At 47.0% G+C, this 27917-nt stretch overlaps 1 protein-coding gene and 1 non-coding gene across 4 annotated transcripts; both read left to right on the top strand.

Annotated features, from left to right (window-relative positions):
* The first annotated feature begins 872 nt into the window (after window positions 1-872).
* THAP12 (THAP domain containing 12) lies at window positions 873-15787 on the top strand. Of its 3 annotated transcripts, none has more exons than XR_008462404.1 (6): window positions 873-1209; window positions 5668-5788; window positions 7452-7559; window positions 9582-9618; window positions 9894-12405; window positions 15691-15787. XR_008462404.1 is itself a non-coding variant. In XM_054164726.1 (5 exons), the coding sequence occupies exons 1-5, from the start codon at window positions 1121-1123 to the stop codon at window positions 11837-11839; spliced, it is 2301 nt and encodes a 766-aa protein (XP_054020701.1). In that variant the 5' UTR covers window positions 873-1120; the 3' UTR covers window positions 11840-12773. The 3 variants fall into 3 exon arrangements, 1 of the variants encoding a protein (XP_054020701.1); XR_008462403.1 differs by lacking the exon at window positions 15691-15787 and adding an exon at window positions 12515-12773; XM_054164726.1 differs by lacking the exon at window positions 15691-15787 and having other exon boundaries at window positions 9894-12773.
* On the top strand, window positions 13287-13358 carry TRNAP-AGG (transfer RNA proline (anticodon AGG)). Its single transcript has one exon. It is a non-coding gene; the product is annotated as a tRNA-Pro (tRNA).
* Window positions 15788-27917: the final 12130 nt, after the last annotated feature.

Here is a 27917-nt window from a genome sequence, read left to right on the forward strand (position 1 = left end):
TATATCATGTGTCTGGATTATGCTTCCTAAAGCCCAGGAAATCTCCCTGCCCAAATGCTTCTTATGTGGTTTTAAAGATACATACAAATGTGTCTACACCTGAAGCAAACATATTTGCCATCACCATTTATACATTTTACAGCTTCTATATGCATTTCCTCTAATTCTCAGCAGGCCACATTTAATGGATTCATAGAATCCTTTTGGATGGAAAATATCTTTAAGAGTCCAACCATTCTCTAAGTCTCCCAAGTCTGGTGCTAAACCATGTCCCTCAGCACCACATCTCTGCCTCTATTAAACACCACCAGGGACAGTGATTCAGCAACCTCCCGGGGAGCCTGTTCCAGTCTTTAAGAACCCTCTTGGTGATGGAAGTTTCTTCTAATACCCAAGCTAAACCTCCCCTGATGCAACTTGAAGCCATTTTCTCTCATCCTAATTTGGCAAGTAAATTTTTTCCTGCTTCCAACTATCTAGTATCCTGCTTCTTTCTTTACAAGCATTTTTACCTATGACAGACCTACCAAAGGCTCCACACAGGATATATTGTTTATTCCTTAAAAAACTCGTGGTATCTCTCGTTATCCATCCAGGCTGTAGAGGAACATCTTCCTAAGAAGTAAAGCAGCAGAAAACAAGACAAGAGGAAAAGGTTATGACCTCACTTTACAGTCTCTGCTCATCTTTAAGGTATAGACGCCTCACGCAGTACAGAGTTACTCCGCGCTGCAGCTCATGCGCATGCGCAGCACCGCCCCGGGGTAACCTTTCCTTACGCGCAGGCGCGCCACCGCGCGGCGCCCCGCCACTGACGCACGCGCCCCATTCATCCGGGTCCTCCCCTCCAGCCGGCGCTGAGCGGGCGCATGCGTACTTCCCGGCGAGCGGCCGGGCGCGGTGCACTGTGGGAAGGAGGCGGCTCTTGTCCCGGCGGAGGCTGGCGGTGAATCCTCCCGGCCGCACACAGCAGTGTAGAGCCGCTTCCCCCCCACCACCCTACCCCCCCCTCCCTTCCCCCCGTCCTCCTCCTCCTCCACCCCACATACACACACCCCCCCTCCTCCTTCTCCCTCCGGCCCGCGGATTTAAAGGGGCAGCGGCGCCAATCCGGGGGACCATGCCGAACTTCTGTGCGGCTCCCAACTGCACCCGCAAGAGCACCCAGTCCGACTTGGCCTTCTTCCGTTTCCCCCGGGACCCGGTCAGGTGAGACCCCAGCCGGGCACTGCCGGCGCTGCCTCAGGAAGGCAGCGGAGGAGCAGCAGGGAGGGGGTAACGGTAGGGAAGGAGGGCGGGTGCGCTCGCTTCTCCCTCAGACCACTCCAGCCCCGCCGGCCCTCCGCTCTGCATGAGGAAACACCGCGGCGGGAAGCCGCCTCCCTCCCCATCCCCAGCAACCCGTCTCCGCGCCCTCTCACCTAGGCGGGGAGCCGCCGCGGTTCGAGACAGGGAGGGCCAGCGGCGGACCGGGGCAGGCAGCGGGTTGTGAAGGGCCTGCGATCGCCCAGAGCTACCGGCTCTCCCGGCGGAGGCCGCCCGCTCTGTGGCGCCGGGGGGGCGGGGCTCGACGGGACCCTCCGGCCTGCGGCGGGGAGGCGGCCGAACAGCTGCGCATGCGCCCGGGCCGCCGCCGCTTCCCACACTCGCCCCACATCCCTTGGGGAAGCGGGAAGGGGTTCGGGTGTGTGGTGTGACAGACGGTGGGACTGCGAGGGGATTGGGAGGGACTGAGGGGCTGCCTGGCTGTGAGGGGAGCAGGAGGGTTTGAGGGGCTGCATGGCTCTGGGTCGAGGGGACACATCTGAGAATGTCAGGACTGCCTGGCTCTTGAGGAAAGTGGGGACATGGTTGTGAAAAGAATGGAGGGTAAGGGGCTGCCTGTGAGGGGAATGGGAAGCTGAGGGAGTGAGGGGCTGCTTGGCCATGAGCAGGAGTAGAGAGGGGGTCGGAGGGTGTGAGAGACTGCCTGGTCCTTAGGGGAATGGGGAGGTGTGAGGGGAGCAGAGGTCTGAGGGGCTGCCTGAATTGTGTGGGAAGTGGAAGCTGTGTGACAAGGCACACATCTGTTAGGAGTGTGGAGCAGTGATGGGATGTATGGCTGTTAGAGGTGTGGAGCAGCTGGAGGGGTGCAGGAGCTGTGTGCTAAGGCAGGGGAGCCCATAGAAGTCCAGCACTGGTGCAGGTGGTAGAAGTCTGTCAGTTGTGCTGTGTATGCTGAAGTGATGTGGTGCTGGACAACAAAGTGGTTGTGTGACAGGCAGGACACTGATGTGACAGCTGTCACTGGATTACAAGGATGATGGTGGCAAAGCAGCATGACCAGCAGCAGAAGCACTGGGATATTCCAGTTATCAATGCTAAAAAGTGGTGATGCACTGCTAGGGTGAGAAATGTGTGAGTGAGAGGCTGTGGGAAATGCCATGAAAAATAAGTCATGCACTTAGACCTGGAAACCTTCATGTAGAAGCTCACCTTAAAATCTAGATAACACTCATAAAACCATGACTTGACTGGCTCATCACAATTTTGGAAGGTGCATAGACACTAGAGCAATACCAGTTACCTCTCTTCTAACAGTATGTAACTAAGGCTGGCATTTTCAATGATTTATATGTGATATTCCTTTCCTGCCTTGAAGCTGCTTGACCTGATTTTTGGAAAATTTGAAGACCCCTAGGTATTTTGGACCCGTAGGTCTTTCTATGAAAACAGTCTTCTCTAAGTGATTTTAAAAAAGATATAAAAAGCATCCTGGCTTGTATTAGAAATGCTGTGTCCAACAGGAGCAGGGAGCTGATTGTCCCCTTGTACTCAGCCCTGATGTGGCCACACCTCAAGTATTGTGTCCAGTTTTGGGCATCTAGATACAAGAGAGATGTGGAGGTGCTGGAGCCAGTGCAGAGGAGGGCAAGGAACCTGGGGAAGGGCCTGAAGAAAAATCTGATGGAGAGCAAATGAAGGAGCCTGGGATGGTTAGTTTGGAAAAGAGGAGGCTGAGGGGAGACCTCATTGCTGTCTACAGCTACCTGAAAGGATATTGTGGCGAGGTTGGTGCTGGTCTCTTTTTGCAGGTAGTTAGTAATACAACAAGAGGGAATGGCCTCATTTGTATGACTCACTCTTGTTTCTTTCCACCCTCAGTTTTTGAAACCTGCAGGTTCTCACATGGTCAAAGGAATGACCACAGTTTGTGGAAGAACTACTTTACTTTGAAAGGTGATGGAGCACTGGACCAGATTGCCCAGAGAGATTGTGGAATCTCCTTCTCTGGGGAGATTCAATATGCATATGGATTTGATCCTGTTCTGTTTGCTTGTAGTGACCCTGCTTTAGCAGGGAGGTTGGACTAGATGACCCCTAGAGGCCCCTTGCATTCTGTGATTCTCTGGTGCTCTCTGAACTTCAGTCTTAATTTGTGAGGAGTCCCTGCTGTAAAATCTGAGTGATGTCAAGTAGTGCAAAATCGATATGTGACAGTTCAGTGTATGAAGAAAATGCTCCCTTCAGTTTAGAAGTGTTCTTTTGAAAAAGCTTTTGAATGGATGTTTTCTATGGAGTCCAACTCTGCCAAGTCTGGTGCTAAACCATGTCCCTCAGTACCACATCTCTGCTTCTTTTAAGTACCTCCAGGGATGGGGATTCAGCCACCTTCCTGGAGAGCCCATTCCAGTGTTTGAGAACCCTTTCAGTGAAGAAGTGTTTTCTAATATCCAACCTAAACCTCCTTGTGCAACTTGACACCATTTCCTCTTGCCCCATTCTCTTGTTAATAGACGAGAACAACTCCCACCTCACTACAACTTCCTTTCAGGGAACTGTAGAGAGCAATGAGGTCTGTCCTCAGACTCCTTTTTGCAAAGCTCAACATGCCCAGTTCCCTCAGCCGCTGCTCACCAGCCCTTCACCAGCTTTGTTGCTTCTCTTGGACCTGCTCCAGCACCTCCATGTCCTGGTAGTGAGGTCCCCAAAACTGCACACTGTATTGTACTATGGGTTGTAAGCAGGTGCATTAAAACAATCATTTGAAGCAGTATTAGTTTTACAGGAGGGAGTTGTTTGTTTGTTTTACCTTTTAAATCCAGAGCTATCCATAGCTGCTGGAGTCTTGTTGATTTATTTATAGATATTTTTACTGCACAAGTGAAATAGCAGATGAGTTTTCCTGGAGTCACTGTGCAGAATTGGTCTAGGCGTGTTGTTGCTCAGAAACTCATAGCAAGAAAGCGATTGCAAGGACCCCGCTGGGGAAAATAGAAGGTACTGAATGCATTTGCATCAATTACTGCAAGTGTTTTACTCATCAGAGGAAACACCATCTTGCAGATCTAAAAGGAAGCCTATTAGTAGGGGAAATGTTTCTGTGGCTGTCAAGGGTTGGGGCTGGGCAGGCCACGAAGTGAGTGACAGATGCTCCCTCTGAACCCCTCTGCCTTCCTTAAGGAGTTGAGAAAGGGAATAAGGGGGCGAGAGGCTGATGGGTTGGGAAAGAAACTAAACCAGCTTATAAAATAGTAATAAAATGAAATAAATGGATACCAACAAATAATTAAACCAACTCCTGATGGCAGTTATGTCACTGTCACCACTGCTACTGTGGGCAGGCACCAGGCAAGTCCCAGCCTGAACTCTGTGTCATATGGCTACCAGGTTCAGAAGCTGGATTTTGGAGCTGGATACAGGAACGTTTGGATTGTGATCAGAGGCAGAGTCCTCCTTGGGCATTGGCCATTGAAGAAGAGGCTTGACTCTGGGGATCCCTCAGGTTTATCCTGAAGATGACATCCATGGGATGCAATCCCTTGATGGTCAGTTTAGGGTCATCTGTTCTGTCTGTTTCTCCCTACAGGTGCTACCTCTTACTGCACCCCACTGTGGTGCACAAGGTTTATCAGTGCCCTTGGTCTGCACAGGAGCAGTCTAAGCCAGAGCCTTTGTGCAGCCCAGCCCTTGGCAGTAACTCTCCCCATCAGCTTCTCACTGCTGGAAGCAGCAGCCCTGAACTTCAGAGAGTGCCCTCACAGAGCAGAGCCTGATCTGAGAAGTCACATCACTGAGCAGAATTGGTTCTGTTCTAACTCACACCACAACAGCAGCTTTGTATTTTATCTCGGAGAACTTACCCAAAGCAGAAGTAAATGTAGAATATGCATCTAGCAGAAACTTACTTTGGGTGTGTGAGCGCTGTCTGTAGAATGGTTCCTATTTTGTTTATATTGTTACCCTTTTCAAAAACCTGATTTCCCCAGTGACCACAGTACGTAAGAAAAATGCTGTGTTCTGGAGGGAGGTGGAGAAGACAACTCTTTGAATAGCTTCCTGCTTTATGACTTTAGTCCTATGAGCACATCTCTTTTTATAACTTTCTTTTTTAAGATTAAATTCTTAAGAATCTAATGGTCTGGCTTCATGAGCAACTGTGTTGCAATCTGGTGTGCCTGTGTGAGACAAAGGCCAGGATATCTAAAATGGAATAGATTTCTGAGCGTGAAGTGGGTGGACATAAAGGGGAAAATAAATTGTAATGGTGATTTATGGTACATTGCATCTTTCCTTAGTCTTGCATAAAGGGCAGTGCTCAGTCCACTCTGATTTTTGAGTACAATTTGAAATTGGAGGGGATTTTGTCTTGTCTGTTGACTAGCTAATACTTTTGTTTTCATGCAGATGTCAAAGATGGGTAGAGAACTGTCGAAGGGCAGACTTGGAAGATAAGACTCCAGATCAACTCAACAAGCATTACAGACTGTGTGCTAAACACTTTGAGACTTCTATGATATGTAGAAGTGTAAGTAAAAACATTTGGTTGTTCCATCTTGCAAAATGTGACTAGCATTTTTCAGCAGAATGGTGCATTTTAACCTTTGCTCTCCTGGGTAACTGGACTCTAGGAAAATTCATCTCTTTGTCATAACTGAGATTGTTGTCGTGATCCAGGGCACAGCACAGGCATAAAGGGTGAGGTGGAAATGAGCAGCTGGGGAAGACAGAAGCAGAGCTGCTCCTGCTGTCATAATGTCTGTGGAGCACTCACTGCGGTTCTTCACTCGTGCAAAACAATTCTCATTTTGTTTATTGTCACTAGATGTCACAGCATTAGGTATATTTATTGGGTGTAAATACGCAAGTCTGCATCCTCTAATTGTCTAAAGTCATTCATGTGCCATTACTGAAGTGTGTACGTGGTGTGATTTGGGTGAATTACACTGCTGTGACCAGGAGATTTAAACATTCTTTACATCTGTCAAGCTTTTGGTTCCTGTTATGTTTTATTCAATTAAAATCACAGCACTGTTTTCTGTTAATGAGATAATAGCTTTTAATTCCTGCTGTTAACAAGATAACATTGATTTTAACAGCTTACAGAGCAGTAGGAAATGGTGGACATGGGGCTTTGTACTGAGTTTTAATTTCTAGGCTGAATTTCACTTTGATAAATAGGCAAAGTCAGTCCTTCAGTTACAAAGGATAATTAAAATACACAGGTCAGGCTTTTAGCTCCTGGGATATTATGCATGACAGGGTCTCTGATTAGCCTGCATTCCAGAGACAAACAAATGAAGTTTGGAAGTAATTCTGCATCTGAAATGAAACTTTATAAAACTTAATTTGTTTAAAATATCCTTCAGTCTCATGACAGGAATAAGCATCATCAGTTAAAAATTTGTACTTGCTGGAAATGAGGCAGCATAGACAGCATAAGTTTACAGTATATCCAAATATAACTTATACTTAATATTTTTTTAATTTAACTGCTAGAAACATGCAACTGCTAGATAAAGAAATCAACCAATGGTGAGAAACAACCACAGCATCCCATGCAAATCAAGTGCAGGGTCCTGACCTGGATTGGAACGACCCTCACCATCAATACAGTTTGGGAGAGGAGGTGTTAGAAAACAGCCCTGCAGAAAAGGACTTGGGTGCTAGTAGGTGAGAAGCTGGACATGAGCCTACAATGTGCACTTGCAGCCCAGAAGGCCAATGGCAGCCTAGGCTGTATCAAAAGCAGCCCTCTGACAACCTCATGGCCTCCTCTGAACCCTCTCTATCAAGTTAATGTCCTTCCTGTTCTGAGGGCCCCATAGCTGGACACAGCACTGCAGGTGAGGTCTCACCAGAGCAGAGCAAAGTGGCAGAATCACCTCTCTGGGTCTGCTGGCAACACTGGTTCTGATGTAGCCCAGGATGCCCTTGACCACCTGTGCTGCAAGCTCACACTGCCTGCTCATGCCCAGCTTCTCATCCACCAGCACCCCCAAGTCCTTTTCCCCAGGGCTGCTTACTATCACCTCATCCCCCAGTCTGTATTGATAATGAGGATGAAAATGTTTTAAAAAAGAAAAAGGGGTGGGTGGGTGCATGGCATGTGAAATTCTAGAGGGTTTTTGTGCACACAGAGTGAGAATTCCTTTGAAAAATCCCTAATCAGGAAGTTTGTTCTCTTGCAGAGCCCTTACAGAACAGTTTTACGGGATAATGCTGTGCCAACTATATTTGACCTCACAAGTCACCTGAACAACCCCCACAGCAGACACAGGAAAAGGATAAAGGAACTGGTAAGTTTTTCACAGAGATTTATTATGGTGGTTGTTTTTTGTTTGTTTGTTTTTAATATTTAACCAAAAAGACAAGCAAATTCATACAAAACCTTTTCACAGAAGTGTTAAATAATAATATGTAACACTTGAGTGTTTGCATTTTCTCTGCCACCTACTAAAAGTATGGTTTTGTTGACTCTAAGTTAAACAGTCAAATACTATGCTGATAGAAATTATTTCATTACACTTTCCTTAGTAGATAAAAATCTGTAAAATGAAATGTGGCGGTCAGAGCTGATTCTTTCTTCCAAATCACAGAATGGTGGGGGTTGGAAGGGACCTGGAGCTCATCTCATCCAGCAACCCTGCTAAACCAGGGTTTCTTAGAGCAGGTTGCACAGGATCACAGTATCTGGGCAGGTTTGGGAATCTCTCCAGGGTAAGAGACTCCACAACCTCTCTGGGAATCCCATTCAGTGCTCCAGGACCCTCACAGGAAAGAAGTTTTTCTTCCTCATGTTCAGATGGAAGTTCCTGTGTTCCAGTTTCTGCCCACTGACCCTTGTCCTATCACTAGGCACCACTGAAAAGAGTCTGGCCCCATTCTCTTGATATTCACCCTTTAGCTACTGACAAGCATTGAGAAGATGCTCCCTTAGTCTTCTCCAAGCCCCAAGTCTCTCAGTCTTTCCTCATCAGAGACATCCTCCAGTCCCCTCATCTTTGTAGCCCCTGCTGGCCTTTCCCCAGTAGTTCTTTGTCTTTCCCAAACTGAGGAGCCTGGAACAGGAGACAGTGCTCCAAAGAAAGTGCACAGCTTCCTTTGGCTTGTTAGCAGTGGGCTGAGTACATCTTATGCATGGTACCACGAAATTCCTTCAACATACTGATTATGATCTTGAGTTCACCCGTTTAACCATTGACGTCTCCAGCTGAGACGTGCTTGGTTTGGCTTACTGTCCTGAGAAGATCATTCATGTATGAAACCAAGATCAAGAGGTGTTTTTCTTGTCGATACCTCTTTTGTATAATTTATAGAGAAAGTGTCTCTGAGTTAAGAGGAATTAATCTCCTGAACTTGGACAATTACAATTGTTGGAAAATTGCAATTTCTAAGTATTTTTCCAGAGTTTGAGTCTATTTACTGATTAAAAATGGAGTTAAAGACTGTTCTGCCTACTGATAGTGCCTGGTCATATTGAAACAATTCTTTAATAGAATCTCTTCACTAGAAATTATAAAACATATATTGAATGAACTCTGAATGGGAATGGGAACTTTATCAGTAGTAGCAAACTGTACTTCTGGAGTTAGTGGATACATGTCATGGTAGCAATAAACTTCCTGAAAAATCACAGGATGCATCAGGTTGGAAGGGACCCTCAAACGTCATCTTGTCCAACCCCCCAGCAGTAGGCAGGGACATCAACTAGATCAGGTTGCTTAGGACCCCATCAAGTTTGACCTTCAATATCTCCAGGGATGGAGCTTCAACCACATCTCTGGGCAACCTGTTGCAGCATTTAAGAAGCCTCCATCTCTTCTAGCACTTTTTGGTGAATAATTAGAATCATAGAATTGTCAGGGCAGGAAGGAATCTCAAGGATCATCTAGTTCCAACCCCCGTGCCATGGCCAGGGACACCTCACACTAGAGCAGGTTGCTCAGAGCCACATCCAGCCTGGCCTTCAAAACCTCCACGGATGAGGCTTCTACCACCTCCCTGGGCAACCTGTGCCAGCATCTCCCTGCCCTGAAGAACTTCTTCCTAACATCCAATCTCAATCTACCCATTTCTAGTTTTGCTCCATTCGCCCTAGCCCTATCAGTACCAGGCATCCTAAAAAGTCCCTCACCAGGTTTCTTGTAGGCCCCCTTCAGATACTGGAAGGCCAAAATAAGGTCTCCTCCACAGTATTTGTCTGATCTACAGTATTTGTGTCTTCTCTTGATGTGTTTTAATACTTTAAGGTAATGTGCTGAATGTTACCATGAATATAAGTGGGGGTTCTGTTTGTTTGTTTGTTTTTTTTTTTTAAGAGTGAAGATGAAATAAGAACACTGAAGCAACAAAAGAGTAAGTGGACAAAATAATTTGGTTCATAAAAGCTTTGTTTACTTAAGACTGCCAAAGTAATGCAGGACACTTAACTGTAAATTTGTATATATATCAGGAGGACAATTGAGTTCTGCTTGATTCTAGTAGCCAGTCTAAACTACTTCTGAAATACTCACTTTGAAACTAGAAACATTCTTTCAGTAAGTTAAATGTAGTGGGGGGAACAAGAGAAAGCAAATGTTGTGTTTGATTCAAGTTGTATTGACACTCAGTGTTTTACACTTTTTTTCTAGTTGATGAAGCTTTTGAACGTGAGCAGGCAACTCAAGGGCTGAATGAAAGCAATGAGCAAAACACTGTCCCGGAGGAAGGAGGGCAAGAACAAGAGGAAAAAGCTGTTCCCTTAACGCTGGAAGAGAGAGAAAACAAAGATTACCTTAAATCCTTGTTTGAAATTTTGATCCTAATGGGTAAACAAAATATACCTTTGGATGGCCATAACGTGGATGAGCTTCCAGAGGGTATTTTCACTTCGGATAACTTTCAGGCTCTGCTGGAATACAGAATAAATGCTGGAGATGAAGTTCTGAGGAAACGATTTGAGATGACTGCTGTCAATCTTGAGTACTGTTCAAAAACTCAGCAGAAGCAGATGCTTGAGATCTGTGAAAGCTGCGTTAGGGAAGAGACACTGAGGGAAGTACGAGACTCGCACTTCTTTTCTCTTGTCACCGATGAAGTAGTAGACATAGCTGGAGAGGAACATTTACCAGTGTTGGTTAGGTTTGTTGATGATTCTCATAACTTAAGAGAAGAATTCATAGGCTTTTTACCTTATGAGGCTGATCCTGAAATTTTAGCTGTTAAGTTCCACACAACTATTACTGAAAAGTGGGGTCTAAACATGGAGTACTGTCGAGGTCAAGCCTACATTGTCTCCAGTGGGTTTGCTTCCAAAATGAAAGTTGTGGCTACTAGACTGTTGGAGAAGTATCCACAAGCTGTGTATACACTGTGTTCCTCATGTGCCTTAAACATTTGGCTGGCAAAATCCGTTCCCGTGGTTGGCGTTGCCATTGCGCTGGGAACGATCGAAGAAGTTTGCTGTCTGTTTCACCAGTCTCCACAGCTACTGGTGGAGCTGGACAACACCATTTCTGTTCTTTTTCAGAACAGTGAGGAGAAGGGTAATGAGCTGAAGCAGATATGCCGTTCTCAGTGGACAGGAAGGCACGATACCTTCGAGGTTTTAGCGGACCTCCTGCAAGCACTGGTTCTGTGCTTGGATGCTGTGAGCAGTGACACATCCGTCAGGTGGAGCAACTTCATCGTCGGCCGAGCCTTTGTGCTTTCCAGCGCGTTAACAGACTTTGATTTCATTGTCACCATTGTCATTCTGAAAAATGTCCTGTCTTTCACGAGAGCGTTTGGGAAGAACCTCCAGGGGCAAACATCCGACGTGTTCTTCGCAGCTAGCAGCTTGACGGCGGTGTTGCATTCTCTGAATGAAGTGATGGAGAACATTGAGGTTTACCACGAGTTTTGGTTTGAGGAGGCCACAAATTTGGCTGCGAAACTGGATGTACAAATTAAACTGCCAGGAAAATTCCGCAGGGCACAGCAAGGGAGCTTGGACTCTGAATTAACGTCGGAAAACTACTACAAAGAAGTCCTCAGTGTCCCCACGTTGGAGCATATTATTCAAGAATTAAAAGATATATTCTCAGAACAACATTTGAAAGCTCTTAAGTGTTTATCGTTGGTGCCCTCGGTCATGGGGCAGCTGAAATTCAGTACATCTGAGGAACATCATGCTGACATGTACAAAAATGATCTGCCTAATCCAGATACGCTTTCTGCTGAGCTTCATTGTTGGAGAATCAAATGGAAGCACCGAGGGAAAGACATTGAACTTCCAGCTACTATTTATGAAGTACTTCACTTGCCTGACATCAAGTTTTTCCCTAACGTTTATGCCTTGCTGAAGGTCTTGTGCATACTCCCAGTGATGAAGGTGGAGAATGAAAAGTATGAAATGGGACGTAAGCGCTTAAAGGCTTACCTCAAAAACACCTTGACAGAGCAGAGGTCGAGCAACCTCGCTTTGCTGAACATAAACTTTGACATAAAACATGACTTGGATTTAATGGTGGACACCTACATTAAACTCTATCCAGATAAAGTGGAATTTCAAGACTTTATTCCCTCAAACAACTCAGAACTAACAGAAAATGCTTAATTTTTGTTTAAGCTCTACCCAAGCTGTCGGAACAGCTTTTTCTTAGCTAAGTTTCAGTACTGAGAAGAGGTGGGGGGGCGGGGAACAAAAAACCCTTGTGAAATCTCAAAACTCACTGCAATTGTGTTGCCATTTTAGGTCTTGAACTGAAGAAGCGTCACTCAGTGACCCAAATTCTGTTTGGTTAGTCTGCATTAAACGTGTTACGCGAACAAAATCAAGCCTGTAAAGAAGCCCACGCTCTTGGTGCTTCCTACATAGGATCAACTTAATTAGGTGCTCGTTTACTTTATTGCATCTTGGAGAAAGCAATATTGTGTTTGTAAGTCTGATGGGGCTGTTACATACTTAGTCATGAATTAGGATAAGGAAAATAAACCTCAGAATATTTAAAAAAAGGGAGTACAATCCATTTCAGCTCTGTGTCACTTAGGATTTTAACTCTCCTTGAAGACTTTAAAAGACAGAAGTCCTTTGGTGTAGAATTTAATTGGCCTTGTGGAGAGTGGACTCGGCTCTTGCGCGATCCCTGTGCTCGGTGTAAAGTAAACGTCAGTGGTATTGAGGTACGTCTGCGGTTTGGGTGGAAGAGTCAACCTCTTTAATCTCTCGGTGGCTGTTTACATTCCTTTGTGTGAGACACAAAACCTTTCTTCCTTTTCTTTCTTCCTTCAGGCTTTTTAACAGGCATGGCAGGAGTACTGAAATTCCTAAAAGACACTAAAAACTTTTAACATCTATTCCACAACCGTTGAAATCTGTTGGTTTTTAATCACGACTCTGACCCAACCCCACGCTTCATCTTGTCTTATTTGTTCAGCTCACCCAGGAAAGAATAAAACAAACGTTTGTTCTTTGTCTAGAAGCGAGACTGAAAATATTGCTGTTATTTTTGGCAAGGAAGAAACATTTTTTTTGTACAGTTTATTGCCATTCAAAATAAAATGTGAATTGCTTTTTACGTGGTGCTGGATTTCTTAGTCAAGCTGAGCCTCCTGGAGGATTTATGTTCTTTCGGGAGGTAGCTTTCAGTTGTGGCATTTTTTCCCCCCGCGTCGTACTTGCACGTTGCCTTAAGACGCAGGAAACCGTGTAATAAGATGTTCTGCTGGAGGTCCTTTAAAGTATTTTGAGACAGCATGAAACGCAGCTTTTTTGATTGTGGAAGTTCTAACTGAAACAGGCAAAAATGGATGAAATTTGCCTGTTGAAAATTGAAGTTTCTTTGCTGCTATCCCGATGTGTGCCTATTTGAGAACTTACGGCTCTCCTTGAATCTCTCCATTGGGAAAGGTCCCAAGGAACAGTGATTTTAGGGCCTGACAAATGCAGTTCTTGATGTTTTAATGCAGTTATTTGAGAAAATACAGGTTTTCTCAGTTTTTTAAGTAACTAACCTGAGGTCTGGGAGTGGTTGTGTGCAGTCTGTGCAGAGCTGCAGTGCATCGGCTCGTTGGTCTAGGGGTATGATTCTCGCTTAGGGTGCGAGAGGTCCCGGGTTCAAATCCCGGACGAGCCCTTCTTTTTTCATTTCCTTTTTTGATGACATCAAACTGGAGGATGTGGCTGACATGCCTGAGGGATTGGATGCTGTCCAGAGGGACTTGGACAAGTTGGAAGAAGTGGGCCCCTGTGAACATCAAGGGGTTCAACGAGGCCAAGTGCAAAGTCCTGCATGCAGATCAGGACAATTCCCAGTATGAATCCCGGCTGGAGGACGAAGGGATGAGGAGCAGCCCTGCAGAGAAGGACTTGGTGGTGCTGTTGGATGAAAAGCTGGACATGAGCTGGCAGTGTGTGTTCACAGCCCAGAGCCAAGTGTGTCCTGGGCTACATGCCCAGCATGTGCACAGCAGGTGGAGGGAGGGGATTCTACCCTTCCGCTGCACTCTGCTGAGACCCCACTTGCAGTGCTGCGGCCAGCTCCAGAGTCCTCAGCACAGGAGAGACATAGACCTGACTGAGCAGGGTCAGAGGGGGCCACAGGAATGATAGGAAGGCTGGAAGCCCTCTGCTGTGAGGCCAGGCTGAGAGAGTTGGGGTTGTTCAGCCTGAACGAGAAAAGGCTCCAGGGAGACCTTGCAGCCATTCATTACTTAAAGGAGCTGACAAGAAAGCTGGGGACAGACTTTATAGCAGGGCCTGTTGTGATAGGATAAGGGGTGATGTTTTGAAACTAACAGGGGAGATTTAGACTAGAGAGAAGGAAGAAATGTTTGATGATGTGGATGGTAAAACACTGCCCCAGGTTGCTCAGAGCAGTGGCAGATTCTCTATCTCACTGGAAGCATTCCAAGTCAGGTTTTTTGAGGCTCTGAGCAGCCTGCTCTAACTGAAGATGCCCCTGGACTAGATGACTTCTGAAAGGTTCTTTCCAACCCAAACCATTTTGTTATTTTTATGATCTTAAGACACACTTTTAGGAGCCTTAACTTAGGTTAGAACAGTAAAAATTACTCCAAGTAATATCTTTGCTTTCTTTCCACTTCAACTTGCATGTGCTTTCTGGTCTGTGTGTCAATACTGTTGTGGTTTTGGTCAGAAGGAAGTGTTTTAGAATCATTTTGGTTGGGAAAGATGGAGTTTAATCTCTTCCCAAGTCTGGTGCTAAACCATGCCCCAGATCTCTGCATCTTCTGAATATATGGAGATAGACCAAATTTGTATTAGTGACATAAAAATAAGACCTTTTTTGATTAGAAATCATATAGAAAAATTGTCTTAAGAAAAAGAATCACAGAATGGTTTGGATTGGAAGGGGCCTTAAACATCATCTAGTTCATATGCCCCTGCCCTGGGCTGGCCACCTTCTACTAGACCAGGCTGCTCAAAGTGCCAGGAGATTTGAGTTAGAATTTTAGTAAACTAAGAAAATTAATCTTTCCCATGCTGGGAATGTCTGTGAGGTCCTAGCTCAGGAGACAGCCCTGTGAGGAGGTTGTGACCTCTGAGATGGAGATACTCAAGGTGAAGCTCAACAGGGCTCTGGGCAGCCTGATTCAGTTGAGGATGCCCCTGCTGACTGCAGAGGGGGTTGGATTGAATGACCTCTGGAGGTCCCTTCTGGCCTGGACTATTCTATGAAAGCAAGGTTAGATGAACCTCAGACTTTAGAGAGAAGAAAAATTGATACCCAGTGCCATGTAGTTGGCCTAAAGGGTTGAAGATTACTTTCTGTCTGCATGCATGAGACCTTATGACTGATTCACTGAGACAAACTGGAGCAGGGAAATGCTGTAGAACACTCCTTCAGATACTGAAGTGTCTTTTGGAGCTCAGCTGAGACATGCAGTTGTGACTAGCATCACTGATTAGCAGGCTCCCAGAGCCTAGATTGCTTGGTGTGCTCAGAGACCTTTGGATTTTCTGTAACCAGCCAGAAGCTGATTATTTAGCCTCTGAATTGCCCTTTTGGGTGAGGATGCCTCATTTTTCAGGCACATCAGTGCATCACTTAGGGCCCTGCAGCAGGGTGTCTGGGTAGTGATGGCTTGGCAGGGTGCAAAGGGGCAGAAGATTTTGATGGAAGGAAACCCTGAACTCTGGTGATTTGTGCAGGAGAAAACCATTTACTGGAACTGTTACGGCTCCTGTTTTATTTCTGGGGTTGCAGAGTGAAGGATGGGACTGGTGTGATCAGATCCCCTCTCAGTCTTCTCAAGACTAAAGAGCTCCAAATCTCTTGGTCTCTCTTCATAGGAGAGATGCTCAAGTTTGTTTATTTAAACTATCACTGCTGAGATATAACTAATTGTAGTGAGGGTGGATTTTCCTTAGCTGCTCAGCCGATTGTGCTTTGTGAAACCAATGCTTGTCTTAACTCATGCTCATGTTTCTGTTTCCCTGCACAGAGTTCCTGTTGGAAATCACCTTTTCAAGAAGGACCATGCAGTTTTCTATCTCCTGTGGTGGTGTTTCTCTCACTGGCTACAAAAATCCTCTAAGTGCCTGTTTGGTTGCCAAGGTTCTGTTGTGTAGAAGCAGAGGACCAGAACTACTTAATGATTCTGGGTGCAGTTCTCTTCTTTCCTCCCCACGCTGTGTTTGCAAATCTCAGAGCTGCCAGAAACTTCCCACTTGCTCCAGGAAAATAAAAACAAATCTCTTTGCTGGATTTGTTCCAAAACCCAGTGGCTAACCTGGAATCACCATGGGTGTTATCCCAAAGTGGGCTTAACATTCCATCATTTCCAGACCTCTAATGCTTGCCACTTTCCCTAAGGAAAACAGGTCCTACAAAGAATACCGGTAGTGGTGCATCAGAAAATTACCTGGATGAAGGGATTGAGTGTGCCCTCAGGAAGTTTGCTGATGACACAAGACTGGGAGGGATGGCTGACACATCTTCAGGTTGTGCTGCCATCCAGCAAGACCTGGACAGGCTGGAGAGTTGGGCAGGGAGGAACCTTATGAAGTTCAACAAGAGTAAGTGTCGAGCTCAGCACCTAGGGAGCAACCCCCTGCACCAGTACAGGCTAGGGGCTGATCTGCTGGAAAGCAGCTCTGTGGGGAAAGATCTGAGAGTCCTGGTGAGCAGCAGGCTGATCAGGAGCCAGAAATGTGCCCTTGTGGCCAAGAGGACCAGAGGTATTCTGGGGTGCATTAAGAAGAGTGTGGCCAGCAGCGGGTGGAGAGAGGTTCTCTTCCCCCTCTGTTCTGCCCTGGTGAGGCTACATCTGGAGTACTGTGTCCAGTTCTGGCCTCCCCAGCTCAAGAACTGGAATATCTATCTTAAGAAGAAAGGCTGAGGGGCTTGGGGCTTTTTAGCTTGGAGGAGAGAAGACTGAGAGGACATCATCTCAACTCTTATAAATACCTAAAAGATGGGTGGCAGGAGGATGGGGCCAGACTCTTTCCAGTGGTGCCCAGCAACAGGACAATAGAAACTTGAACACAGAAGGTTCCCTCTGAGGAGGAACTTCTTTACTTTGAGGGTATCAGAACATCACAACAGGCTGCCCAAAGAGGCTGTGGAGGCTCCATTTCTGGAGTCATTCAAAACCTGCCTAGGTGCCATCTTGTGCAGCCTGCTGTGGATGACCCTGCTTTAACAGAGGGGTTGGACTAGATGATCTTCAGAGGTCATTCTGGGATTCTGTAAAAGGACTGGAAGTTTTGGACAGCAATTCAAAATCTGTGTTCACTATAAATTTACCTTGCAAAGCAACACTGTAATAGAATTCCCCACTGTAATAGAATTCCATGTTCATGTTCCATAGTGCAGTAATCGTTCATTTTGTTACTGCCATAGTCCTTCAATAAATGCTGATGGCATTGCATTTAGAGAAGGATTTGTCTTATGCTTTCAACAACATGGTGAAATGCTGGCCCAGGTTGCCCAAAGAGGTGGTAGCTGCCTGGAAACATTCCAGATTAGTTTGGATAGGGCTCTGAGCAACCTGATCTAGTTGAAGATGTCCCTGCTCATTGCAAAGGGCTTGCACTAGATGATCTTTGAAGGTCAGTATCACAGTATCACCAAGGTTGGAAGAGACCTCAAAGATCATCAAGTCCAACCTGTCACCATGGCACCAAGTGCCACGTCCAATCCCCTCTTGAACACCTCCAGGGACAGTGACTCCACCACCTCCCTGGGCAGCACATTCCAATGACGAACGACTCTCTCAGTGAAGAACTTTCTCCTCACCTTGAGCCTAAACTTCCCCTGGTGCAGCTTGAGACTGTGTCCTCTTGTTCTGGTGCTGGTTGCTAGAAAGAAGAGACTAAGCCCTTCCTGGCTAAAACCACCTTTCAGGTAGTTGTAGAGAGCAATGAGGTCTCCCCTGAGCCTCCTCCAGGCTAAACAACCCCAGCTCCCTCAGCCTCTCCTCACAGGGCTGTGCTCAAGGCCTCTCCCCAGCCTCGTTGCCTTTCTCTGCACACGTTCAAGTGTCTCAATGCCATAGAAACACAGAATTGTTTGAGTTGGGAAAGACCTCTAAGATCATCAAGTCCAACCATCAAACCAAGACCACCATGGCCATGATTCAATTGGAGACTGAAAAACCTCAGCCACCAAAGCCAAGTGGCTCTATGCAACCCTTAGAGCACCTCTACCAAACAAACTGGTATGTGGGAGCACACAAACCTGGGTTTGATGCCTACCATGAGCAATTTTCAAAGTGGTGGAGGATTTATCAACACAAAATCATGTTACAGGCACAGGCATCCTTTGCTCAAAGCCCTTTCCCGCAAAATGCAAGTTAAATAAATAGCTCAATGTCCTTCTTAAACTGAGGGGCCCAGAACTGGACACAGGACTCAAGGTGTGGCCTAACCAGTGCAGAGTACAGGGGCACAATGACCTCCCTGCTCCTGCTGGCCACACTATTCTTAATGCAGGCCAGGATGCCATTGGCCTTCTTGGCCACCTGGGCACACTGCTTTCAAACACAAACCATTCTATGATAAACTCATAGCTAAGCCCAGATTGAGTCCTGCTCTCCATCCATATCTGCCAGCCTGCAGCAGTGTCAGGCTGGAGGACTTTGACCTACTGCTTGGAAGGGTCCATTGCGGAAATCATGGAGGCAAGGTGGCTGCAAGGAGCCTGACAGTGTTGGGGCACTTGGACCTGTGTCTGTCCCTGTGGGTCTGCCATTGCGCAAACAGCTAACCAAAGGCACACTTGACCTCCTTCCTGAGCTGAGGGACTTAACAAGTTGAAGGTGAATCATCTGTTTTATTAAATCAGAGGCTGCTTCAAGGACTGCAGCCCAATCATGCCATGTGTTGCACATATCCTGAAATGAGTATCCATGGAGAAATCAGATCCATATGGGCAGATCCTCACTGCGAGCATGTCCTGCTGAAGAGCAGCCTTGAGTATCTGCCTGCGGAGATCAGGCTTAGCAGGATTCAGGCCTTGACTCTTAATTTACAGTGTTGAACAGCTCTCAAGAAGAAGGAGGGATCTGGGAGAGCTTCAGTATGAAGTGGATGGTGCTGTGGCATGCATTTTCCCCTCAAGGATTGAGACCTGCTGCCTTTGCCTTGATTTGAGCCTCTGTGCTCCAGGAATAAGCAGGAATATCACATCCTGGCCTGAATTCCTCCCTGGAGGAAAGAGATGATATCATTGTTGGATTTGTTTGGACATCATAAAGGTACTTAGTGAGATGAGAAAAATATGGTTTTAATTCCTTTTTTAATAACAAAAAAAGTAATGGAAAGCTGAGAGTGCCAAGAACCTCACTGAGGAAAGAGTCTTTGCACCCTGGAGAACTTCTCTTTGCCTAATGAGTAACCACTTCTAAGCCACTTGTTGGTGCATTTTGTGTGTGTGTATCTATGTGTATAACGTATGCAATGCCAGGTGAAGTTACTGGTTCCTCTTGCAGATGTCAGCTTTGCTGAGCAATGCTTTGATGAAGAAGAGCAAGCCCACAGTGATTCCTGAGAGGCTTTCTCTACACCATGCACAGCTTCTCCTGAAGCCTGTGCCCTAAGATCCAAGCAGCAACTGTTAAGTTAAGTTAGCAACTGTTAAGTTAGGAAAGGCCAAGCAACAACCCTGTGGACCAGTATAGATTGGGAACTGACATATTGGAGGGCAGTGAAGGGGAAAAGGACCCGGGGCTCCTAGTGGATGGGAAGTTGACCATGAGCCAGCAACGTGCTCCTGTGGCCAAGAAGGCCAATGCCATTCTGGGGTGGATTAGAAGGGGAGTGGTTAGTAGGTCAAGAGATGTTCTCATCCCCCTCTACTCTGCACTGCTGAGGCCACATCTGGAATATTGTGTCCAGTTCTGGGCCCCTCAGTTCAAGAAGGACCTCAGGGAACTGCTTGAAAGAGTCCAGCTCAGAGCCACAAAAACGATTAGGGGAGTGGAACATCTTCCTTATGAGGAGAGACTGAGGGAGCTGAGGGCTCTTTAGCTTGGAGCAGAGGAGACTAAGAGGTGACCTCATTCATATTTATAGATATGTGAAGGGTGAGTGCCAAGAGGACCCTTCAAGCCCCTAGCATTCTGTGATTCTGTGACATGAGCCTAAACACATGCTAATTATTAGATACTTTTCACATTGAAAAGATTGAGTGGAAGTATGCAGCTGAGCAAGGGCAAGTGTAGAGTCCTGCACCTGAGGATCAATAACCCCCTGCACCAGTACAGGTTAGAGGTTGGCCTGCTGGAAACCTGCTCCATGGAGAAAGACCTGGACAGCAAGCTCACCATGAGCTAGCAGTCTGCTCTTGTAGCCAAGCAGGCATAAATGGCATCCTGGGTTGCTGGTGTGGCCAGCAGGTGGAGGGAGACTTTCCTTCTCTGTTCTGCCCTGGGGAGCCGTCATCTGGAGTCCTGTGTCCAGTTCTGAGCACCCTGGTTGAAGAAAGACAAGGAACTACTGGAGACAGTGCAGTAGAGGCTACAAAGATGCTGAGGGGACTGGAGAATCTCTGTGAGGAGGAAAGGCTGAGGCACCTGGGGCTGTTTAGACTGGAGAAGACTGAGGGGGCTTTATCAGTGCTTGTCACTATCTAAAGGCTGTGTCAAGAAGATGAGGCCAGACTCTTTTTGGTGGTACCCAGTGACAGGACAAGGTGCAGTGGACACAAACTTGGAACACTGAACATAAGGAAAATCTTTCCTTTGAGGGTGATGGAGGACTGGAGCAGGCTGCCCAGAGAAGTTGTGGAGTCTCCTTCTCTGGAAAGATTCTAAACTTCCCTGGACACAACCCTGTGCAACCTGCTGTGGGTGACCCTGCTTTAGCAGGGGTGTTGAAGCAGATGATCTCCAGAGGCCCCTTCCAAACCCCACCATTCTGTGATTGGCTTTAAGGACTGCATAAAGCTCCACCTTCCACGCCAATGCTGTGCATAAGGCAAGGTGCCCAGCTCAGAGTCTGCAGAGATGGCAGAGGGCTTGAAGGAAAGACTGCTGGCAGGTGAGCAGAACTTGCTCATAAACATTAATCCCACAAGTGTATTGTCCTTGCAGAAGATGTGTTTAGTGAGAAACCTGTGGCTTTGCTTCTGGTTTTGGCAAATCTAGAGGCACCCTTCTGTGTTATTACAAAAGCTGGATTTGGAAAGGATTTTGTAATACATACAATTTCACATCGAGTGTTTCTGTATTTCCCCCAACTATTTTGCATTCTTGTTCTAACCACGGGGATAATGGCACCGGTTCACAACTCCAGAAGGCTGTGCTGCCATTCAGCAAGACTTAGCCAGGCTGGGGAGCTGGGCAGGGAGAAACTGAATGAAATTCAACAAGGGTAAGTGTCCTGAACCTGGGAAAGAACAACCCTGTGGACCAGAATAGGTTAGGAACTGACCTGTTGGAGAACAGTGAAGGGGAAAAGGACCCGGGGGTCCTACTAGATGGGAAGTTGACCATGAGCCAGCAATGTGCTCCTGTGGCCAAGAAGGCCAATGGTATCCTGGGGTGGATTAGAAGGGGAGTGGTTAGTAGGTCAAGAGACATTCTCATCCCCCTTTACTCTGCACTGGTGAGGCCGTGTCTGGAATACTGTGTCCAGTTCTGGGCACCTCAGCTCAAGAAGGACCTCAGGGACCTCAGGGAGTCCAGCACAGAGCCACAAAAACCATTAGGGGAGTGGAACATCTTCCTTATGAGGAGAGACTGAGGGAGCTGGGGCTATTTAGCTTGGAGGGGAGGAGCCTGAGAGGTGACCTCATTCATGTTTATAAAGATGTACAGGGTGAGTGTCAAGAGGATGGAGCCAAGCTCTGCTCAGTGATGCCCAGTGACAGGACAAGGGGCAATGGTGGAAGGTGATGCACAGGAAGTTCCATAGAAACATGAGGAAAAATGTTTTCCTTATGAGGGTGACAGAACAGTGGAACAGGCTGCCCAGGGGGAGTGGAGTCTCCCTCTCTGGAGATGTTCCAGACCCACCTGGATGTGTTCCTGTGTGATCTGGTATAGGTGATGCTGCTCTGGCAGGAGGGTTGGACTGGATGATCTTTTGAGGGCCCTTCCAGCTCCTAATATTCTGTGATTCTAATCCTTGACTCTTTGCACCCTTCAGGCAGGACAGTACAATGGGAGCCTGGATGCAGTTTCCCATCTAGGTGTGAACCATTGCTCCAAGGAAACTCTTTGAAGGAAACCAAAAGTGATAAAAATGCTAATGCAGCCATTTTCTGCACTATTTACTTCTCCAAGGTATGCTTAAGGTTCTGCATGCATTAGGATCATAGAACCATTTTGGTTGGAAGAGATCTTTAAGATCATGGACACCAACCCTTAACCCAGCACTGCCGGGTCACCACTACACCTTGTCCCCCAACACCACATCTACAGGGCTTTTCAATCCCTCCAGGGATGGGGACTCCACCACTGCTGTAGGCAGAAATGGTTCCTATTATCCAACTTAAGCCTTCCTTGGTGCAGCTTGAGGCCATTTCCTATGGTCCTATTGCTTGCTACCTGGGAGGAGAGACTGACCCCCAGCTTGGTGGTCGAACCTCTTTTCAGGGAGTTGTAGGGAGTGAGAAGGTCTCTCCTGAGCCTTCTTTTCCAGACTAAACAATCCCAGCTCTCCCAGCTGCTCCTCACAGGACCTGTGCTCCAGACCCCTCACCAGCTTTGTTAATTCAGATCTCACCACCTTATTTTCTCCAAGCCCTCGCCTGCAAAGAGCTACAAGGAGGGCAGATCTTTCCAGGCCTGGGTGCTACTTTTCTACCCTTTGTGACAGCTTAAGCTGCTGTCCTCTAAGGTCATACCCTTCAAAGTCAATGTTCTTGGATACCTGTATTTTGCATTTCTCAACTGGAGCTGCACTGAAAGGCTGTGGGGTTTAGAAGGTGCTCAGCATTACTCCTCTCTGTGGGATGGAGCTTTAAAGTGGTGTCAAGCTGAGCATGCAAAGTGGAAGGCAGAAAAAAACACCTCAAAGCTTTTGAAAATCTCCATATAAGAAGCAAATGCAGTGCCTGAGGCTGTGACACACTGGGGGCTGTGTTTGCTTGCCTACTTTGGTATTAGTCTGCGTTCCCCAGGAGGCTTCCAGGAGATCCTCTGGCAGCAAAACCCTTACAAACAGTTTTAAAATTTGCCCTTTTTTTATATATCCCCTCATTTTAATTATAGTTTGAGGACAGAAAAACTCCATTGTATTCCTTTCCTGCTATTAAATATTACACATGCTGTTTTTTTCTCTACTTAAATCCATTTACTTCCCAAATTCAGTCCATCACCTTTTTTATGTCTACAAAGTTGCATTCTCTTCTCAATTCTCATTCAGATGTTAGTCACTGCTCCTGATATATGAGATTCTTATATTTGGATCAGGACATATAAACAAGGTCTATCCATCAGGTTAGTTTTGCTATTTAAACAAACTAGATATCCCTCATCCCATATGGATCACAGGATGTTAGGGGTTGGAAGGGACCTCTAAAGATCATCGAGTCCAACCCCCCTTGCCAGAGCAGGACCATAGAATCTAGCACAGGTCATACCTGTCTACCTGGACAGATCTACCTGGACCTCAGCAAGGCCTTTGACACCGTTCCCCATAGCAAACTCCTGGCCAAGCTGTCAGCCCATGGCTTGGATGGGAGCACACTGCGATGGGTTAGGAACTGGCTGGAGGGCCGAGCCCAGAGAGTGGTGGTGAATGGTGCCACATCCAGCTGGCAGCCAGTCACCAGTGGTGTGCCCCAGGGATCAGTGCTGGGCCCCATGCTCTTTAACATCTTTATTGATGATCTGGATGAGGGCATTGAGTCCATCATCAGTATATGTGCACATGACACCAAGCTGGGGGCAGGAGTTGATCTGCTGGAGGGCAGAGAGGCTCTGCAGAGGGACCTTGACAGGCTGGGCAGATGGGCAGAGTCCAAGGGCATGAGATTGAACACATCCAAGTGCCAGGTTCTGCACATTGGCCACAACAACCCCATGCAGAGCTACAGGCTGGGGTCAGAGTGGCTGAGGAGCAGCCAGGCAGAGAGGGACCTGGGGGTGCTGGTTGATGGTAGGCTGAACATGAGCCTGCAGTGTGCCCAGGCAGCCAGGAGGGCCAATGGTATCCTGGCCTGCATCAGGAACAGTGTGGCCAGCAGGAGCAGGGAGGTCATTCTGCCCCTGTACACTGCACTGGTTAGGCCGCACCTTGAGTCCTGTGTCCAGTTCTGGGCCCCTCAGTTTAGGAAGGAGGTTGACTTGCTGGAACGAGTCCAGAGAAGGGCAACAAAGTTGGTGAGGGGTTTGGAACACAGCCCTGTGAGGAGAGGCTGAGGGAGCTGGGGTTGCTTAGCCTGGAGAAGAGGAGACTCAGGGGTGACCTTATTACTCTCTACAACTACCTGATGGGAGGTTGTAGACAGATGGATGTTGGTCTCTTCTCCCAGGCAGCCAGAACCAGGACAAGAGGACACAGTCTCAGGCTGCGCCAGGGGAGGTTTAGGCTGGATGTTAGGAAAAAGTTCTATACAGAGAGAGTGATTGCCCATTGGAATGGGCTGCCTGGGGAGGTGGTGGAGTCACCATCATTGGAGGTGTTTAGGAGGAGACTTGATGGGGTGCTTGGTGCCATGGGTTAGTTGTTTAGGTGGTGTTGGATTGGTTGATGGGTTGGACGCGATGATCTTGAAGGTCTCTTCCAACCTGGTTTATTCTATGTATTCTATGTATGTATGTATTCTATACAGGAATGCATCCAGATGGATCTTGAAAGTCTCCAGAGAAGGAGACTCCACAACCTCTCTGGGCAGCCTGTTCCAGTGCTCTGTGACCCTTACTGTAGAGGAGTTCTTCCTCATGTTGAGGTGGAACCTCCTGTGCTGTAGTTTATATTGCCCCTTGTCCTATTACAGGTGCAATGGAGAGGAGGCTGCCCCCTCCCTCCTGACCCCCAGCCCTCAGATATTTATAGACATTTATTAAATCCCCTCTCACTCATCTCTTCTCCAGATTAAACAGCCCCAGATCTCTCAGCCTTTCCTCACAGGGCAGCCCCTTCAGCATCCTTGTAGCCCTCTGTTGAAATATTGAGTAGATCCCTGTCCCTCTTGAATTAGGGACTTTTAACATCTTCATTGATGATCTGGATGAGGGGGTTGAGTCAGTCATCAGCAAGTTTGCAGATGACACCAAGTTGGGAACAGATGTTAGTCAGTTAGAGGGTAGAAAGGTTCTGCAGAGGGACCTTGACCAACTGGACAGATGGGCAGAGTCCAATGGGATGGCATTTAATAAGTCCAAGTGCCAGGTGCTGCACTTTGGCCACGGCAACCCCATGCAGAGCTACAGGCTGGGGTCAGAGTGGCTGGAGAGCTGCCAAACAGAGAGGGACCTGGGGGTGCTGATTGACACCCGCCTAAACATGAGCCAGCCATGTGCCCAGGTGGCCAAGAGGGCCAATGGCATCCTGGCCTGTATTAGGAATAGTGTGGCCAGCAGGAGCAGGGAGGTCATTGTGCCCCTGTACTCTGCATTGGTTAGGCCACACCTTGAGTCCTGTGTCCAGTTCTGGGCCCCTCAGTTTAGGAAGGACATCGAGACACTTGAACGTGTCCAGAGAAGGGCAACGAGGCTGGGGAGAGGCCTTGAGCACAGCCCTGTGAGGAGAGGCTGAGGGAGCTGGGGTTGTTTAGCCTGGAGAAGAGCAGGATCAGAGGTGACCTCATTGCCCTCTACAACTACCTGAAAGGTGGTTGTAGACAGGAGGGGATTGGTCTCTTCTCCCAGGCAACCAGCACCAGAACAAGGGGACACAGTCTCAAGCTGTGCCAGGGGAGGTTTAGACTCAAGGTGAGGAAAAAGTTCTTCACTGAGCGAGTCATTCGTCATTGCGATGTGCTGCCCAGGGAGGTGATGGAGTCCCCATCTCTAGAGGTGTTCAAGAGGGGGTTGGACGTGGCACTTGGTGTCATGGTCTAGTTGTGAGGTCTGTTGGGACAGGTTGGACTTGATGATCCTTGGGGTCTCTTCCAACCTTAGTTACTGTGATACTGTGATAGGGAGCCCAAAACTGCCTGCAATATTCCAGGTGTGGTCTTAACAGGGCAGAGTAGAGGGGGAGGAGAACCTCCCTGGATCTGCTGTCCACACTTTTCTTGCTGCACCCCAGGATCCCATTGGCTCCCTTGGCCACAAGGGCACATCGCTGTCCCCTGCAGAACTCGCTGTCCACCAGCACTCCAAGGTCTTTCTCCTTGGTGCTGCTCTCCAGCAGGGCAGCCCTGTCCTGGTGCCCGCTGTTATTCCTCCCCAGATGCAGGACCCTGCACTTGTCCTTATTGAACTCCATGAGGTGGGTTACATATATTTGAAATATTCAATATCCCCAGGTGACTCAGAAACCTCCCTTCCCTGTTTATCTAATTAAAACAGTAAAATAAAATAACATGAATATCCTCACTCCTTCCTTTCCAGCAAATCAGTGTTTCCTGAAGTATTGTGATACTTTCCCTGAGCTCAGCAGAGCTCCACCAGGATTTTCATTTACAGATAATTTGGTAATATCTTGTTACATGGAAGAGTGGTGCTAGGTCAGATCAAAACTGTGCCTTGAATTCCTCCCTTGTCCCAGAGCTGCTGCACAGTGGATGCTTCAATGTGCTAAAGGCATAAAGAGTTATGAGTGTGCACTTTTAGAGGGGCTTATTTGATTATGTCATAATAAGCATTCCTCCTGGGCTGGGGAAGAATTTGGAAGCAGGACTATAAAATAATTGGTATTTTGGATTCCACAATAGCCATTATAATAGAATGGTTATTGTTAGACTATAATAGTATTATTATACAATAAATATAATAAGTATCACAAGTAATAATTATGAAGCCAATAAATTATTACAGCCATCCATTCTTTATTAATATTAATTATAATCTGTGTGTGAAACATGATTTTCTGAAGTTTTAATCCTCTCAAGGTGAAGTTGAAGGCAAATGAAAAGCAACTTGTGTGGTGAATAGTGTTAAACCAAAAGATGTAATCTTAAAAGCAGAGTTTTATTCATCCTGAGTGAGCCATGCAGGCTAAAGGAGCAATTCAGAGATTGTTTTCCCACTTCATAGGAAGTTTCAGTTGCAAAACTTGGATGACAGTTATATACAATCATAGAATCATGGGCTTGTTTTGGCTGGAAAAGCCCTCTATGGCCATCAAATCCAACCATAGACCATGGCCATTAAACCATGTCCCAGAGTTCAGCATCCACACATGCTTTTTTAACACCTCCAGGGATGGTGACTGGATCACAGGATCACAGGATGTCAGGGGTTGGGAGGGACCCAAGGAGATCTTTGGGACCAGCCTCCCCTGGGCAGCCTGTTCCAATGCCTGACCACTCTTTCAGTAAAGATACTTTTCCTAATATCCAACCTAAACCTCCTCTGGCACAATTTCAGGCCTTTTCCTCCCATTCTGTCACTGGATACTTTGGAGAAGAGAACTAAACCCATTCCAGCCTCCTTTCAGGTTGTTGTAGAGAGCAACGAGGTCTAACTGTCCCAACCCAGTCCGACTAATTTTCATCATAGGTAAAGACAAAGTCAATCTTCATTCTGTTTTGGTTTGCTTTTCAATTTATTAGTTTTCTCATGTGATTGGAGTGAGGGCACAACTGAGCCAGGAGGAAAGCTTTTATCTTGGGTTGGGGGCTTTGCTTACTTTTGTAGGTAAGTGTCCTGGTTGGAGCTGGAACAGCACTGATTCTGTTCAGGGATGTGACTTCTCAGATCAGGCTCTGCTCTGTGAGGGCACTCTCTGAAGTTCAGGGCTGCTGCTTCCAGCAGTGAGAAGCTGATGGGGAGAGTTACTGCCAAGGGCTGGGCTGCACAAAGGCTCTGGCTTAGACTGCTCCTGTGCAGACCAAGGGCACTGATAAACCTTGTGCACCACAGTGGGGTGCAGTAAGAGGTAGCACCTGTAGGGAGAAACAGACAGAACAGATGACCCTAAACTGACCATCAAGGGATTGCATCCCATGGATGTCATCTTCAGGATAAACCTGAGGGATCCCCAGAGTCAAGCCTCTTCCTCAATGGCCAATGCCCAAGGAGGACTCTGCCTCTGATCACAATCCAAACGTTCCTGTATCCAGTTCCAAAATCCAGCTTCTGAACCTGGTAGCCATATGACACAGAGTTCA

Source organism: Dryobates pubescens, chromosome 10 (genome assembly GCF_014839835.1).
Source record: "Dryobates pubescens isolate bDryPub1 chromosome 10, bDryPub1.pri, whole genome shotgun sequence".
Classification (NCBI taxonomy): domain Eukaryota; kingdom Metazoa; phylum Chordata; class Aves; order Piciformes; family Picidae; genus Dryobates; species Dryobates pubescens.

What these genes read in the sequence shown, in the direction of transcription:
- THAP12 (XM_054164726.1), top strand. Translation starts at nt 1,121, where the DNA reads ATGCCGAACTTCTGTGCGGCTCCCAACTGCACCCGCAAGAGCACCCAG. An exon ending in CTTCTATGATATGTAGAAGT is followed by an intron (nt 5,789 to 7,451) that starts GTAAGTAAAAAC and finishes GTTCTCTTGCAG; the next exon opens with AGCCCTTACAGAACAGTTTT. An exon ending in AACACTGAAGCAACAAAAGA is followed by an intron (nt 9,619 to 9,893) that starts GTAAGTGGACAA and finishes CTTTTTTTCTAG; the next exon opens with TTGATGAAGCTTTTGAACGT.